The sequence below is a fragment of the Melanostigma gelatinosum genome (genome assembly GCF_949748355.1).
Source record: "Melanostigma gelatinosum genome assembly, chromosome: 14".
NCBI classification, from domain to species: domain Eukaryota; kingdom Metazoa; phylum Chordata; class Actinopteri; order Perciformes; family Zoarcidae; genus Melanostigma; species Melanostigma gelatinosum.
Window position 1 is genome coordinate 7,078,028 of NC_136647.1, and position 18,481 is coordinate 7,096,508.

An 18,481-nucleotide genomic window follows, 5' to 3' on the forward strand; every position below is an offset into this window, starting at 1 on the left:
TTCAGAGCACCTGATTGTTGTGGACGCTGTAGAGCAACTTTTGTTTTGAAATACTTGCTCAGCTGTCTTTTCATTCACTCGTGAACGCGGAAAGTGAATATTGGTACATTTCGGTGATTTTGACGGGCGTGCGTAATGCTCTCCGTGTAGAGCCTTTTGATACTTTTTTATTTTTATGTTGTTGCGTTGTTAATAATGGCACTCGCTAGATTGAGCAGAATACTCCGTCTGCCTACTCTTGAAATCAAAAAGAAAGTCAAGCAGTATGAGCACGTTCACCGGGACATCAATCCGAACGATCTATGGGAAATTATTGGCGAGCTGGGCGACGGTGCGTTTGGGAAAGTCTACAAGGTGAGTGCGATTTCAAAGACACGCGGCAGTGACACCCACACCAGCGTAATGATGCACCCTGTTTGTAGTTTTAATCATCTCAAACTGTATTGGACAAGTCAGACCTGTCGCCAAGTTCAGTGACACACAGAAACTATCTTGAATACTGAAGTTTATAATAAGTCACTCCTGTGTCCTCCAAGAAAGATTCTTCGTTTGTCTGTGAAATATTGTGAGTTATATGCTACCTCACTTTACTTTTTAAGTTATGTGCGTCAACACATAGAAACGCGTAGAAACACCACACCACGTGTACCCCTCTTTCTTCTAGTTCACATTGTGGAGGTGTGAACAACTTCCGATCACCTGTCGTCGGATGCGTCACCATCCCAGCATTGCTGAGATTATGACTAATGTGTCAAGTATGTGCTCCAGAGATTCACTGTGAAACAAACTCAGGTGGTCACCGTGCTGTAGAATTTAGGTGTCACAGAAAAGTTTACTTCTGAATGAAATGTTGTTCCTGTTCAGAAACAAATAATTCTTCTGTTTGTCACATCCTCCTGATCCTGAGATCCTCTTCATCTTCTGTTTTATTCCTTGTTTCAGTAAAAACTACTTTTCTTGTTAAGGATGAGGTTTAGAAAAGTCTCCATACACCCACCCGACTATACGCACCCCTTGCTGTGACTCCAGCGTGAAGCAGCCTCAGTGACAGTGAAAGCCCTCTTCATTAGTTCTATCCAGTCCTCTCCGGCGGCAGCAGCAGCAGCAGCACTCTTGGCTCAGAGACATTATTTAATCTGGATCTGTTAGCATGGTCAGTCCCCTCTCTGCGGCAATGCACAGACACTCTGTGTCTGCACTGGCCAGCGGAGCACAGTGAAAGTCTTTGACACAGCTGGGGCCTCAGTGGAAGAAGTGATGCCTTACCAGAGGGCTGCACTGAACACAAAATGTAGCATATTTTTATTTTAGAGGACTCCACCTTTTTTAGGTATTTTGTTTTTACTGGACAACATGCAGTGGGTAAATGAAACAGGGGCACATACTGTACATGACAGCGAGCATGTGAGGAGTCCTGTGGATAGTTTTTTGACGATGTAGAGAAAATAAGTGGAGCAACCAGTATGCCATGAAATCAAACAGTGCTTTGAGTTGCTTCTAAGAAGCGAAGACAGGTCTGACTTGTCACAAGGTGCTTTAAGTTAGAAGAATCCTTGAAATGTTCGCTAATAAATACGCAGGGATTCTTTGAATTGAGGGACACACTGTTCAAACTAAGGCACAGGTCATTTGTGGCTTATCGGCAGGTTTAACTTGAATAACTGGCGAAGCTTCATGACATGTTGCGTGTCCCCACTATATTTTCCCTCTCTTAAAGTGCCAAGCCTCTGCTTTGGCTTCTGTGTCCTCTCCTTGAGTGGGTTGGAGGAGGACAGCTCCAACACCTGCATCTGTCAGATGGAGGGGAGGCAGGCAGAGTGGGAGCAGATGATGGCCAAGAGAGGAAATCGTGGGACTGCATCGGGGGGGGGGGGGGACTTCCTCTCGCAGCTCCCGAACATCCGAGTAATCAGCTCGTCCGTGGGAGGGAAAGGTCTCTCGAGTGGTGGATCGCACATGTTTTCCGTTGTCTGTGATGGAGCAGGCCTGAAGGGAGTCGATACCTCCATCACAAGTGAAATCGGCTGCTTTTCAGATGGTTAGGTGCATGCAACAAATTTAAAAAACCAGTGGAGCTGTTACAGACAGCAGAAAAGCAAGACTAATTTTCTTCACAACAAGTTTTAATTCTTTTCATTTGCATGTGGCAAAGCCCCCCCCCCCCCCCCCTGCTCAGACAGCCTCTTTTATTATAGCACAGACCTCTTTAACTGTACAGCGTTGGTTGGGACTACAGAGTGCTCCCGTCTAACTGACTCGCTAAAGGTTAATGTCCCTATTGGGAGAATAACAACTCACTTAGTTGCGTAAGGAGAGTGTTAAGGATGAATGAAGCCGAGAGTGTGCGTGTGTTTATATCACAGGATCCAATGCAATGCAATACCTCCCTCAGTTGTCAAATACTTTCTGCGTTATTTCCAGAGCGTACCCTGTAGGAGCAACTGTGCTTTCCTGCTGTTGACAGTCTGCATGTTGAACAAGACGGGATTAACGATACGTTCTCTAAATTGATCTGATCTTAGCCTTTTTTTTTTTTGGTTGTAAAATATTGCATCTCTTCAGGCATCTGAAAGTTATTCCCATGAATTTGAACTTGCGCTTTGTTATTGTTTTTTAAAGGCTCACGTGCCAAAAAAAAGGTTAAGTTGCATGATTCATCCACATCCTGAAACTCAAAGTTCATTCGCATGAAAGAGTGAAACATATGAAAAACTGATTCAACAGTGCACAACATTTATTTTAACTGAGCATCCTCACACATAATGTGGCAGAATAAAGAAACCAAATGCAGAGTGTTAGTTTTTAAATGCGAGGTCAGTGTGTAAGAGCCTCGTAGAAGGAAACAAACGGGCTGTTGTTGACATTCTCAAGTTCTCTGTTTCACAAGGTTGCAGTTTCACTGTTCACCATCCGTGTGGTGGTGTCAGACGGCACGCAAAGACACAGACGCAGTCTTGATAACAGTGCATCGTTTGCAGCTTTAGGTACTCGCTGACTGGCGCGTTATGATTGATTTGTACATTTAGGAAATGCAGCTTCCCCCCTTTTGACCCGGTTTAATGATAATATTTAGCACGCTCGTCATGAATGGTCTGACAGCAACTCATTAACCTTACTAAAGGCAGCTGGATTTTGGCCTCAAGTGAACACGTCACAAATTGACAGCATCAGTCTTTTCGTTGAAGTTTAACTGGTGCTACTTTTCGATTTAAATGAGTAGTTTGATTTGATTGCATTTATCCTGTTTGATGCCCTTTTGGTGCAAATCCTCGACCGACAGTGCTGCCTTGAAATGTTGCACAATGGTGTCCACCTCCCTGTAGATTCTTCACTGTCATCATAACCACTTGAGTTACTTGTACGTCAAGTCATAGCACGAGAATGTCTCACTTCCTGTCAACCCGATGTGTCACGGGATGTTTTCTTTGTTTTCTGCGCTTTCAGTCCATGCTTGCTTGAACTTGTTGGAAAGAGTGTGTGAAGGTGTGTGTGTGTGTGTGTGTGGCTGCAACTGAAGCATGAAACGGAGGGGTTGTATGGTTCCCCTCACTAATTAATGGGCCACGTGCCGCTGAGCCCATTGCCCTGCTGCCGCTGGCAAAATATTTCCACAGACACGAGCAGGTTGTACGGTTACGCTCCGTCACATCTCCATGGTGGGGTTGAAAACCACAGTGTATCTTATCCCTGCTGGTCTGTGAGGTAAAGGACGGCGGACTTGCACTGTTGAAGAGGACTTCTTTTGTTTACTTAGCCACATATTGTAGAAGTATCGCATTACTCTCGAACATGGTGAATATCAATGTGGCTTATGTACACAATCGCAACATGGGAAAACACTTTCTTTTCGTTTGGAACCTGTGCTTTTTAAAAAAATAACTAATTCCTACACCTAAGGTTTGAATAACGGGACTTGTCAGAACAGGTCAGTTTTCCTTGGCCTCTGATGTTATTAACTACCAGATCAGATGTTGCAGGAAACCTGGACTGCTTTATGGCACAAAATAGGAAAAGTGTTGACTTGCATTTGACAGCCGGTGGAACTCAAAACAAGACTATCCTCTTCAGACAAGTGGAAGAGAAACGCACTGGGTGTCGTCATGACTGAGGGGGTGGAGGCAAAGGTTGCAACATCCTCTTTGCAAAGGAAAGCCACAAGGTTTACGTAAAATGCCGCCGTCTCAATGTAGAACACGGCAGTGCCACGAAGACGTATGTTGGCGTGCCATTAGTGAGACCACCGTCAGACTCTGGGTCTAATCTCAGGGACCAGCTGGGCCCACAGCTACTGATAGGAGCCCTGTTGAGTGGGCGTGGGAGCAGCAGGCTGGGCGTCCTTGCCGTGACTTCATAACTGGCACTTGCGGAAAGCCTCTTTGTTTGAATTTCACATTAAAGCACATTGTAACTGCCATTCACCTGAAGTTCTTTCAAATAAGCTCTAGATAGTTACTCTTGTATCGGGTACTGTAAGCTGTAGTCAGGAAAGGGGATCTCATCTATCATGGGGTTCATGCTTTTGCTTCTCTGATTCATACATATTCTCATTTTTTTACAGGTAAGAATCATTGCAGAAAGCCGTGTAATCATTTGTTGTTTCCTCTCAAGGCTCTCTGTGGCATCGCCATGATTTTCTGCCTCCATGACCTTCTTCGTACCTTCACTTCAAGCTTTTCAACATGGGACATTTCGCAATGCTGATCAAAACGTTCACATCCTGAAAAGACTCGGCGCTGCTCTGTCTCGGGGTGTTGAGTTTGAACTTTGCTTGGTGCTTCACGCCCATGCATAAATTCATGCTCTCACGCAGTCAGCGGGCTGTGTGAGAGACAAATAATCTTGCTGTAGAGTTGATAGAAGCCACAGACTCATGCATGTGCCTCGTTTTGAGGCTAGAGTTAGCCATGAGCTAAGACATGAAGGGGACTACTCTACTAGATTTCAAGTCTAAAACAGTTTTTTCAGTAATTTAGGAGAAAACCCCATCCATGTTTAGCCACCCATCCACATGCATGAATGCATGCTTTGCTGCCACCAGTGTGCATGTTTACATATGAAACCTTTTTTTTTTTTTTTTTTTTTTTACTTTTGCCACTGGTATAGCACTTTTTCACGATACATTTTACACTGTATTTCATTAAATTAAACTAAAATTTAGATGATCAGTGTTCGTGTCTTTTTAGGAAGAATTATCTTTTAATCAAAACTCCCGTGTACACGTGTTCTCAGTACGCCACTTCTCTGACACAGATGTTATAAAACCTCTCCAAAAAAACAACTTTTTTAGATCGAACTTTTACTGTAAAACAAATCCGTAGCTGGTCAACATGCTTTGGTTTGTGCACCTTGTTCATCGAAGTGAGAGATCATCACTTCCACAGGCGTCTGCTGTCAGAGGTGAGGTTTTATTAGCTGCTGTCATTATGTGGGAGCTGAGAACCACATTCCTGTTCGCAGACACACGGGGAGAGCCTAAAGAAGAGGGGCGGGTAACGGGGCAAAGGTCGAGCATACACACATTCCCCCGAACGGACCTCTCTGTGTGTGTGTGTGTGTGTGTGTTAAGGTAGAAAGGATAACACTGTATACGGGCTGAAAATACACGTCAGCATGTGGTATGTTCATTCAACCTGGAGGTGACTGACCCCAGGGAAAGTTCTGAGTTACCAGTTTCAGGAGGTCGTCTGGTCCGTTCACTCCATGATTAACTATCCCTCATTCTGTTCAGTCTGCAGTCTGAATGGAGAAAGACTCCTTAATCTGTGTTTTGTAAAAGTAAAAAAAAAAAAGATGTTAGGAAGCTGATTGTTAAAGTGTTATGTTGTAACTCACTGCAGGCTTTTGCACCATTTTGAGTGCGGTTCTGCTCTGTGCTTGGGAGCCGAGTGCTTTTATGCCTCAGTGTTTGCTCAGTCTGCCAGTACATACAGTATGTTTGTATGCGCACACATGGGCCACTAACATCTGCGCTTTCTAAAGCTCTTCTTGAGCGGCATCCGGCGAGCTTCTCGGTCGTGGATTGCGGCCTTCAGACGGCACTGTTAGTGAAAACAGATGGATGAATACATGTGACAGATGAGGGGAGATGTAGAGGCAGGGATGACGGGCATATTTGGTGAGTGAGACAGAAAGATGTGCAGTGGCAGACGATGAGTAGTGAGGCAGCAGGTTAGAGGTGTGGGCTGTACATATGCCTCACTAAGAGGATTAAAAACAGGATGAAATGAGTTGAGTCACACTCGGGGATATGGCAAGAATGCGAAAAGCATCATGGATATCGGAAAAAAATAGGAAATGGATGCAGAAAAATGTAGTTGTTGGTGCAACGATCTTCTTTGTTTCCTTAAAGTTTTGTCGAAATTGCAGTGAAATGCAAATTGTTGTCTTTTTGGAGGTCCATCATTGTTTTGGTCTTAGGTAAACCTCATTTGTTCATTTGGACTTTATATGTCCTTTCACACTGCAAGATAAAAGGAAACATCTTGGCATTTCGGTGGAAGTCAGTTGATTTATACTTCCACTTTTCTGTTTCAGTGGTCAATGTCACAGCTTGCATGTGGTCTCATAAGATATCAGATAGCTTGGAATTTACAATGATATTTCAATATTTTGGTCTTTTAAGGCAATTAGTTGAAGAGCCTACTGTCTGTTTTTCTGCCAGGTTGGGTCCTTTTTTAAGTAATCCTTTTGCACTTAACCTCCATGAAAGCCAAGTCTCTAACGAACAGGAAAGCAGAGAGCGAGCGACCGATACGAGTCCCTCTGCTCTCCATGGAAACCAGACCCCAAACAAAGCCGGGGACTGTTGTTGTCCTCCTCTGGAGGAGAGTTAGAGAGAGTGAAGAGTCAGTGGGTGAGACGCAGCGAAGCACAGTTCTCTCTCTTGGGATGGCTACAGCGGCCAACTGTTTCCCTACTTCAGTGCTGCGGTAGTTATTGTGTGATATTAATAATCTGGATGACTCGGTGACATCTGCCGTCTCTCGGTGCGATCTTTTGTTTTGTCGTCACTTTATTTTCATTATGTGTACACGGATTGAGAATGATGAATGTACCTCCAGTGCCAACCGGTAACAACTCGCCATTCCTCTAAATATGGGATTATGCTGCATGTTGGCAAATGACACCTTTCTGTTCTACTTTTATGAACAACTTGTGTGACGTTGACTTTTCCTTTTCCGTTTTAATTTCCAACTCCCCACCAGAGGCGACTCAACCAATCAGCGCGGCGTTGACGCTTTGAATGTGTGACTGTGCACGCTTGCTCCTCGACCTTCACCCATAATAACAGCCTTCTATGCGTAGCTTTGCAGAGACGTTTATGTGTCTTTGGAAAAGCAAAATTCCAGTTTTACTCAGATGAGTTGTGTAGCTATAATAGTCGTTAAAGTGAGAACAATTGGCTTGCGTCCTAGTATGTACAGAAAATGCAGTATCCCTCCCAGTTATGCTTAAATCCGACTGTTTTTATATGAAATATAATGTTCTTTCAGCCGTTTTGGTTGTCCAGAAATGAATGCTAAATATCTGCTATAAGTGCCTGAAAGGTGGGAGTGCTTTGTCCGGATGTGAAGTAAGGTCAACAGTCTCTGAACTAACCACCACAACAGTAGCAGAAAGTTTGAAGACATGAACCTTTAATTTCACTCATCTGAAATGACAGAACAGTGTTTGGAGAGGCTGCTGCTGGTCTTTTCAAGGTTGTTTAGATGCCTCGCCTGCAATTATTTCTCTTGCGTGTAAGTACCGAAACACGCGCACACACACACGCGTGTGCATTGATGTCACGCTCACTGTTAGGAGGTCCCATGTGAGGCACAATGAGGCATTTCACTGTAATTTCCTCTCTGTGTGCATTGTATACACTTGGTCAGATGCAGACGTAAACAAACATGCATTCATCATGCTGCACTTGAGGACACATGACGTAATGCATTCCTCGTGCCACGCAAAAAAAAAAAAAAGGCACCACAAAAAAAAAGCACGAGGCTCAGTGCACCCTTTTGTCCACTCCCCCCAACCATCTGAAGGCCAGAGGCACATTCCTCAGCTGTGTTCCCACTGAGATGTAAAGGTGTTTGTGTGACCAGTGTTTCACTGGAAAACGCCCCCAGATACATTTCAACACTCCTACTTCTTCAGATATACAGTAAGTCGGCCATCATTCTGTTGGTCTGTAAACCTGACTCATGATGAGAGTCAAAGGAGAAATCAAGAGGACGCCTTTTGTTTGGTGTAGAGATGGGCAGACGGTAGATGGAGTTCTGGGACAGATAACGTGGCTTTAATATAGTCTTGTTACGATAAACTTGGCAGAGAACACAAGCATACAGTTGGTGCATATACAGTCCCACTGGGTCTGTAGCAACTTCTGCAGGAAGTCGGACCCCAGGCGGTGAGTTTGTCCAGGCTGACCGAGTCGGTGCAGGAGGGGGGGGGGGAGACAATAGCAGAGAGATGGGATGTTGGCGGAGGAGGCAAAGTGTCTGGTGTCTCCGTGTTTACTGCCGAGGCTCGTTAACTGTATGACGGATGATTTGGTGGCAGGAGGAGACGTCCTGTTGACTCTCACTGTGCGGGGGCGGTTCGGCTTCTCCGCAGCTCTGTTTGACAAACGCATACAGTCACGGCGAACCGGAATGAGTTGACGAGTGTGTGTGGCTGCGGGCCTTGCTCTGTTTATTCAGATGCTTTTTCCCACAGCTTCTGTAAAAGCGTGGAGGCATCGGACCCCCCCCCGCCAGGCTGTTTAGTCTGTCGTGGTTCTCCAGGTCACCGGGTGGACACGTGCACATGTACATCCTCCATTCCTCACCATGGCATATCACTTTCAAGACATATTTTCGCACCACCTTTCACACTCTCTCACACACGCAGTACTTTCCACCTGATTGCTTACAACCTGTTGCATTGACCTTTTTTTGAGTCACTTCATAAGATCTGACAATGTTGGAGGCTCCGAACAACTCTCATGTTCAGTCTTTGCTCGTCCCCGGTGGTGCTTTTGCAACTGTGGCACTGAAAGTGTGGTTATGTCTGCAGGCGCGCATTAATGTCGCGTTTACCCACAAAACCCCATCAGTCTACTGTCACAATGTTCTCTCTTACTCAAGGATGGACATCATGGGTTTGGCGCCTTGTGCCTCACTCTGAGTCACCTTCATGGTCTGCATGTTTTGATGCGGCACTAAACAATCTACCCGTGTTTACGTTCGCTTCCCTTTATGACGAGGAATCCAACGTCTATCTGTGTGTCTTCATTTAGCCACACTGCTTTTGTGGTTCCTCTTTTTACCCCAGTTGCTCAGCGAGGGTGTGGAGTTTCCGTTCCTGTTTTGTCTCTAAATGTTAGTAAGTCAACATCTTAATTGCGGTCCTGTGTTTCTTGACGTTTCGGATTCCCTTTGGCTTCAGCTGGGCTAGAAGAGTCCAGCCCGGCAGAGTCATAGGCACATGCAAGAAGTTGGATGTCTTTAGTTCTTTGGTGGTCTCATTAACTTTATTTCTTACAGATTTATATTGTCAGGTTTGATTTTGATATTTCCACCTTTTTTTAGAAATGAGTCTGGCATGTTGAATTCACTGTTGTTCCCTTTCTCCGTCTCTTCAGGCCAGGAACAAGGAGACGGGAGCTCTGGCTGCAGCCAAAGTCATCGAGACAAAATGTGAGGAGGAGCTGGAGGACTACATCGTTGAGATTGACATCCTGGCTAAATGTGACCACCGCTACATTGTCAAGCTGCTTGACGCATTTTACCATGACAACAAACTGTGGGTAGGTGTCACAGGAATCTGGTTTGGAAAACCAGCTTAAAGTGTAAACCACAGACTTCGACACCCTTCGTTTCTTTCTGCTCCACCTTCCCTCAACTGAACACTATTATACAAGTGTGCTGTAAAGACATAAAACGCTCATAGGCTGAGTTTGGAAGAAGCTGTACTTGGAACAGACAGTATGTTGCTATGTGGCAACACTGTGGTCAAGGCTGCTGTTGTATTAGACTGGTGCATAGTGTACCGAAGGAACCTTATCTGCTGTCCACGCTGTACCCTGCTCACAAGATGTAGCCTTGTCACTGTGTTGAGTTCCTGTGTCCGTCCACCAAGCTTTCTTGGCATCCTTTCCACGCAGAGCCACAGCACACAAACTTTAACGATCAGCATGGAAGCGGAAAAACAAACCTAACCATGTATGTTGGCAGGCTCGTCTCAATCTGTGACTGCCTTGTTGTTTTATTGCAACAGTATCTCATCCGGAGTATATTGACCCTACCTATGAGAGCTCTGGTGAATAATTAAGGTAAGAAAAATGGATTGTCACCAGGGTGACATAATGCATCAGAAATGACCCGATCCTCACCCTGATGTTACAGCAAGAATGAAGACCAAGTTCAACTTTGTGTTTTCTGCTCTCAAAGCTATTTTCCCTTCTCCACGCTCGCTCATTGGTTCAAGTGTTCAACTCCCCCTGTAATCTCCCTCTCTATCTGGCCAAGAAAAATAATCGTGACCTCATGCTGGGGCACGACCTAGAATATCTGAGGAATTACAAGGTGTGTTCTGTTTTCCAACCCTTCACGTCTGTTCTTATGAATGGGTTTACAGTTTAGATGTAACTGTTGTGGTGTTTTCCGGTAGTCACCCTTCTTTAGTTATTAAAACAATAGTAATCGTTAAGTACCTTGTATAAGTTGAAATGTGTACGATTTTAGTGCAGTGGATTGAGCAACACCCATGTTTCAATGGTAGCAGCAGGTTCAGTTTACTACAGCGGACATTACCCATTACCTTGCTGAGGAGAGGAGGTGTCTAACAGCTCTGTGTGGCTGCTGCTTCCATATCTACCTTGCAAAAAAATTATCTGCTGACAAAAAATGCCTAAAATTACTATTTGTTTTTTTTTGAATAACAAACCATGAATAGTTTCTTGTGACAGCTTTACAATAAAAGCCGCACCATATTTTGTCAGTTGAACATTTTTAATGTGGAGTAGTGTTTTTGTTTGATCACACTGAAACTACCAAAGATAGCTACTACATAGAAAGATCGTTACTGGAAGCAAATACATGGAATGGCTATTGCAAAGACATTTTTCATTTTTATTAAATTGTATCAAAAAGGCTTTGATTTGTTGAAAATCTTGGGGATTATAACCAGCAAAAAGTGGCTAACATTGCAAACTCCAATTACAATAGAAATGTCACAGTACTGAAACCAGACAAACCAATAAGACCTGTCTCTGCCTCTCACACACACACACACACACACACACACACACACACACACACACACACACACGGAGCTATGCCCCAGAGCAGAACTAGTCGTGGTTGTGTTGGCCACAGCTGGAATTCCTGAGTTTGGAAGGTGAATGTCCTCCATCAGTCATAGCCTGTGAGACTTTGTTTGTGCTGATAAATCAAATGTACAAACATCCCTTCCTGCAGCATTGCAACAGCATGCTTCGTGTGTGTGTGTGGCTGGCTGGCTTCAGGGTGTCAACTTTTACTTAACTATTTCCCTGCCAAGCTGTGCTAAGACACGAATGTCTCCTTTTTATTTGAAGTCTTAGACATTCTCTGCATTATCTGTGGATCAGCCTGTATTTTAAGAGCGACCAACTTTTCTGGGTTAGTATAGAAACTCACAGCCAAAATGGGCTTATGAGTAGTAGAAGAATAATTATATAAAACATGACGATGTGAACAAGCTCTGCACCTCATTAGCCTCAGGACCTCAACAATCAGCCCAGTGGTTGGCGGTCAGGCCTCTGTAACCTCCGGTTGGGTGGACCGGGGAGGGGTGAGATGATGCATTCCAGCACTGACCCACCCGTTCTGCTTTCTACTGAGTAAGAGAGGGATAGAGGAAGAAAGAAAGAGAGAGAAGGGCTGTTTGTTCCCATTCAGGAACAATCTGGTCTTGAGGCTAGAAGGGCAGCCGGGCCCACAGCGTGAGAAAAAGAGGGCCTTTAACAGGGGACAGGACTGCTGACATCAGCACACCCAGTAGAACGAGCAGAGAGAGGGAAAAGGGAGAGCTGTTAAACGGATGAAAAAGAGACAATAAAAACTTCCACACATCATTTAAAAGCAAATTACATTTACGTTATTTTGAGACATTCCTCCCTATGATTTATGCTGCCATATCTAATGAAGTAGGTATAGTATCACAGTAAGTGTTTTTTTTTTTTTTTTTTTTTTTTTTTTTTTTTAGATTGAAGGTATAAACTTTTGGTTTCACCCATTAAATGCACTTTCAACATGACAGAAAGTGTAAAGTTGAAATTATTTTCAATCTTTTTTTATTATACCTTTGCCAATATTTGCTGACAGTGAGGTCTACATAATGCCACTGGCTGCGGTCGCTAGGAGATCTTTTGATGCCACTGGAAAGCGAATTGATAAAAGTCAACATGTGCCTTTTTTTTGGCACCGCCTCATATACACAGATCGCTCAAGCATTAGTCATGTTCACATAGTGTGACAATGTTTAACAGTCTGTGTGATTCAGATTTTATACGCTCATATTTCTTTCTTTATTCGATGCTGCCGTTTCCAAGCGGGTCATTGTTTGCAAATAGGCTTTTATATCCTCTGGTCTTCTGACGAAATGAGGTGGGAAATCATTGTGAAGGTACAGAGCTGTGAATCGCAGGAACACTGCAGTGTCAGCAGGGCCTGCTGTGTTTCTTTGAAAGCTTTTTTTCTATTTTGTAGGCTGGGTCTAATTTGATTCAGTTTTTTTGGGGGGGGGGCAGTGTATGTGCATCTGTGAGGCAAAGCTTGTGCTTGCATGTGTGTTCAGCCCATAGTCGGTATGCTTTGCATGTGGCTTGACCAGTCGGGGCACATTCTTCTCTGCAGCACACCACGTCATCCAGAGTTGTTTCAGGCAGAGAGAGCAAATCTGACTGCAGAGACACTTGACGGAAGGCAGTTGCTTATGACGGAGTAGTGTTATGTCCAGCTGTTTAGGTTGGGTAGCATAGGGTGTTACTACTGACTGGCAGCTCATTTAATTCAGTGGGTGTTTTTTAAACGGGGGACAATTGGAAAGAAGGTGTGTTTGGTTAGCGGTGAGCAGGAATAAGGAAATTGTTCGTGCTGAAATAAACTCCGGGAGCGCTTTAATACTAGATTATTGTGTCGGTGTTTCAACAGCACTGCAGGGAGATATAGTTGAAAAAGACATTTTAACAATCTAAATTTCAATGTGTCTCAAATTTAAATATATTGGTAAATACAAGGTAAATTGGTCCAGGTAATGTAAAATGTCTTCTTACTGTAAATTAATGGGGTACTATATGAACCCGACCGATGATGGGTTTTTGTGGCAGATGTTGACAAAACATAAATAACACAAACGACAATCTTGAACCAACTTTTCTTTTGAATAAAATCTTTCTTCTTTGAAGTGGGCGTGGCTATGATGAAAAAAGGTAATGTCAAGGTAATCTGCATTGCTAGACTCATCCAAATTGAACAAAATAAAAAATCTGAATCTAAAACGACACACAAATAATATCCAAATAAAGCAGAGCAATAGAGTTAAAAAAAAGAAATGTATTTGCAACTTTCAATGTTTTTTTTCTTTTTTTAAATCTGTAATTTCAGTTTCTCATTTGGACACAAATATTCAGTGTTACAGAATAAAGTTTTCAGTGCTTTAATATAACTGAAGTCACAGCTTTGTTTTTAGAAACGGAGGTCAAACACTGATGGCTGATCTTTGTGATGCAGCATGTTTAAAGGCTGGAAGCATTAGAGCGTGTAACACACAGGCCAAACTGTCTCCCTGCTGTCTGCCGTTCAAAAGAGATGTTGAAGAAATGAAGCATACTTGATAACGGGTGACAAAACCAATGGGTTTGTCAATCCAAACTTCACAAAAGAACATTGTTTCACCGGGAGAGCCGCATGCCAGGCCAGACATTCCTCATTGTGTGTGTGTGTGTGTGTGTGTGCGCGTGCGTGTGCGCATGTAGAGTTTCTCACAGTCATCTGTACATTGGGTGTTTGCACCTCTTGTACTTAATAATTCTTTGTATGGCTTTGTCAGGACTGAAACTCCACACCCTGTCCACTACCAGGTTGACTCTTTGACAGTGTTGTCATAGCAAGCAGGACTCTGATGATTAAATAAGAATGACATCACACAGCAGGTTTGCTGTGAACACAAACCTAGGATTGATTTGTAGTCTGAAATCCTGTGGTGGCTTTATTGTCTTTGGGCCCACTCTACCAGAATGAAACATTTGGAGGATTTTCTAACAGGCGTGTGCATGTCGGAGAGAGGCTGACTATGTAAGGAGAGGAAATGAAATAGTTGGAAGTTGCTGTTTGCCAACAAGCCACCATTTAGGGAGTGTGTTCTCTCGCTCGCTCGCTTGCTCTCTCTGTGCGTGTGTTTGTGTTTTACTTCACTGCAGAACTGGTATTTATGTGTGTGCCAGACAGTTCATCACACACTTAAGTCTCAATCCAGCTGTCCACTTTGCAAAGTGTGTGTATTGTAGTACTTTCACCACAGATGTCAAAGAGTGTTTAACTGATGAAGAGCAAAAAAAAAAAGGAAATAGTACTGGGTAGTCGCAGTCCTCATCATTGGTAGAGTGTTTATGCTTACGGTATTAATCAACTTGAGCTCATTTAACTGCCACACTTCATTTAAGGTCTTCATAAATTACTCAAGCTAAGTGCCAAACTTTTATGGTCCATCAGTGCTGAATGTTTCTCGCCACAGAATCACAAACAATTCATCAACAGTATCGAACAACATTTACAATTTGCGTAATAGTGAAAGTGTTGATTTGAGATATGATAGACTTCCCAGTCTATCATAGCTCAAATCAACACTTTCACTATTACGCAAATTGTGATCTGTTCTGCCCGTTGCTACATATAAACTCCTGAAAAAGAAAAGGTGCCATCTGTCAATTTTATGTTTGTACTGCATATTCATAAAGCTCCCCCTTCATTCCTCAGATCATGATTGAGTTCTGCCCCGGAGGTGCCGTGGATGCCATCATGCTAGGTAGGCCTCTGTCTTTTTGCTCTCTCTCAATATATATGTTGTCATAAGCACTTCACCTTCCTCCCCTGTCACGAGAGTCAAGTTCCACACCTGCAGCGGTGCTGGCACTACACCTGCAGTGACTTTATTAAGGAAGTTAAATATTAGAGAATCAACTTTGAACAAAAGATCGTTCCGTACAGGATCATGTGTACATTCTTCACCAGTCTGGCATCTAGAAAGCAGTCAGAAGCGTTGAAGTCCTCCGGTGTGGGAAAACCCCCCGGTCTGTTTTTACATAGTGATCCACAGCCTCATAACTGTCTGTACCCCAACTGCAGTATTTCCCTCTCTATCTGACCTCTCTCCCCTGCTAATATATGTAACTCCTCCATCTCCTGACTCCTGCCTCCTCCTCTCCTGCGCTTCTCAGAGTTGGATCGTGGGCTGACGGAGCCGCAGATTAAGGTGGTCTGTCGCCAGATGCTGGAAGCTCTGGATTACCTCCACAGCATAAAGATCATCCACAGAGACCTGAAGGCTGGTAACATCCTCCTCATGCTGGATGGGGACATCAAACTGGGTAAGGGTTTAGATATTTGTACTAGTTGTAGGTGCTTGTACACAGTTGACTTTGTGGGTTGGATTTGGATCAAATTAGTAAATCCCGGAGTAATCCCATCATTTACCAAGAAACCATTTGACTGCTAACATGATGGAAGTGGAACTAATTCTCAGATAAACTCCATGTTCCCATTGCACATCACAGGTTTCTCTCTGGAACTTCTCTGTTGTTTCTTTGGCTTACATGCATGTGGCTGAGGTATATGGGCTGAACACACAAATACAGCCACATGTATGCTGTCCCACACACACACACACGCACACACACACACACACACACGCACACGCACAAAGTTAGAGGCCCTGTACACCTCCTGCGGGGCTGTAGGAGGATCAAAAGTGGGCGTTTAAAAGGAAAACTGCGTTTTCAAAAGCATATTTTCATTTATTGGCTTTTTGAAGAGTTCTCCACATTCTTCGCATTGCACAGCTGAAGTTGTGGATCCAACCCATTGGCCGGCGATTATTGGTTTAGAGTAGTTTCCAGGAAAGGGAAAATCGTGTTTTACCGTGCTTTATGTAAGATTAAGTTAAGGAAGTGGATGTTTTGTTTCTAAATGGCTGCCTGACATTTAGATCCTCGGACATACAACTTTCAACAACAAAAAATATATATTTTGGTCTCTTTTGACTGCATGATGTTTTACTCTCTTTGTCTCTGTGCTTTTGCACTCTGTGATGACCAACAATCTTAAGATAATCGGTGGAGCATAACTGTAAACTGCTTAGAACATCATATTATGGCGCTGATTTCCTTGCGAAACTGGCTGCTTTTTGTAGTTTATTTGATACCAAATGGTTAATTGGTCCATGGTTTTATTGAAATTTCTCTTCAACAAGAAGTACATGTCCAACTCACAGAGAACAGTGGCTAACAAAATGTGTCATTCGAAATTGAAGTCCTTTTCCACTGCCTTACATTCCTCCCCAAGACATCACAGTTCACTATAATCACTGGGAGTTGCCTCTTTAAAATCATTAAGTGATGACGCTGACTCCTTTACAGTCTCCAAACTTATCCAACTACACGCTAATTCAAACAAATTATCTATCTCTGAGGCCCGGCCAAATGCATTTCATCCACCTCTGATACAAGGCATTTAACACTATGTACAGTTGTAAACCTTTTGCCTTATGTTTATAAAAAACGTAAGCAACTGTTCATGCTGCTTTATCAATACTATGATCAATAACAAAGGCAAAACAGTGACAGAAATAATGTACTCCACGTAAAATTGTTGAGATCAAATCACTGAATCCTTGTCATGTTTGAAGGGCTTTTCCACTGAAACACCTGTTACTGTGCACTCGTTTGATTCCTGACTTTGAGTGGTGCATTATGGGAACCTTTAGGCGTGAATGGTAGAAATATTTGTGTGTAATCATAATAATGCTTCTTGAGAGACGCACCCTTCGTGATTACTCAAAGGAACATATGTTAAACCCAGTGATGCAGAATGTACTGAAGTGTATATGAACCTCTGGGTTCATAAGGCCAACCCTTATTGGTATGATTCTTCCTAAATATGTTACCATCCTTCAGGGTATTAATGTTTTAACTCTACTTTTGGTGAACGATAACGACGGTCGTGCAATTTATTGTCTTTGTATAAAGGAAACGTTCTTTCTGCAAAAGTTTAGACTGCAACAGTCTAAAATGATATATTTGAGTGTAAAGCCAAAGATATTTGAATTGTAGTCTGCAGAAACCAAGACAGTCACTTAAGTCCCCGTAATAGAACCAGAAGCCAGTTTGTAATTGAAGCAGTCAGCCTGCTGCCTTGTGAGTATAGGCCTCTGCCAAGTACTGAACCCTGGGCATGCCACAAGTAATATTCTTACTCGCAGAGAAAAACACATGTTCAGCCAAAGTGAAAAGAACACCCCTGTAATCTGAGGGTCATGGCAGGAAATGGGGGCCGCTTGTTTGGGAAACGTCACTGCTATAAATTCAATGATTCTGGCTTTGTGTCTCAATGACATGACAGTTTTACAAGCTACAAACTATTTGTCAACTACAAAGGGAGAAAAAAAAGGGGAAGTTTTTACTTTTAGTCCCTCTTAAATGTCTCCAGTGAACTTCTTTCAACTGTCTCACGTCATCTTTTTTGTTTCTGGTCTCTCTTCATTCTTGTAGCTGATTTTGGTGTATCTGCGAAAAACACCAAAACCTTACAACGAAGAGATTCTTTCATTGGAACACCATATTGGTGAGTAAAACATTACTCTACATCAGGGCACTAAGGGAAATGGTCTTAGAATGGATTAAAGCTTCTGTTTTTTTTGTGTTGTTTTGTATTTTTTTTATTAAGATATTTCATCAAATTGATCCAACCAGTCTAATTGTCTGCAATGTACTAATCTATTTACCATGCAGCAACATCTCTAACGGTAGACATATGAACCATCCCTACATGAGCTATATGAGCAGGGGATTATGGCTTTTGGGGAACAAATTTCCTGCCACTCACAACACATGATGTTGAATATACACACACATTTTTTGTTGGCCAACCCTGGAAGTTGGTATCACACTGTTTTCCCCCAACAAAAAGCCAATGGGATTTTTTAAAACTGGATTTTGGATTACTGCCTAAAATAAGCTGTAGGTGGCAAATACATTGATGATACTTACACGTTTTGTTCAGCAAGATAATCTTCACAAATGAACACTACTTTTATGATAATAAAAAAAACATGAAGGCATTTGGCAGAAGTAATAAGTGTGCTAATAAGTGGGTTTTAGGACTCATTCCTGCAGCACTCGATTCAACCCAACACCTCAACTTAGTGCTTTAATGTTGTTGGTTCTCTCCTCTATACCTCCACGGAGAACCTTGTT

The 18,481-nt window shown here is 43.0% G+C and overlaps 1 protein-coding gene across 1 annotated transcript in view; it reads left to right on the forward strand.

Annotated features, from left to right (window-relative positions):
• Positions 1-18,481, forward strand: part of stk10 (serine/threonine kinase 10) — a 35,181-nt gene continuing 16,700 nt past the window's right edge. The window contains exons 1-5 of the mRNA XM_079284051.1: positions 1-354; positions 9,611-9,775; positions 14,988-15,036; positions 15,449-15,598; positions 17,777-17,849. Coding sequence (XP_079140177.1) covers positions 196-354; positions 9,611-9,775; positions 14,988-15,036; positions 15,449-15,598; positions 17,777-17,849 — 596 coding nt within the window. The 5' untranslated portion in view covers positions 1-195. The remainder of the gene's footprint in view (positions 355-9,610; positions 9,776-14,987; positions 15,037-15,448; positions 15,599-17,776; positions 17,850-18,481) is intronic.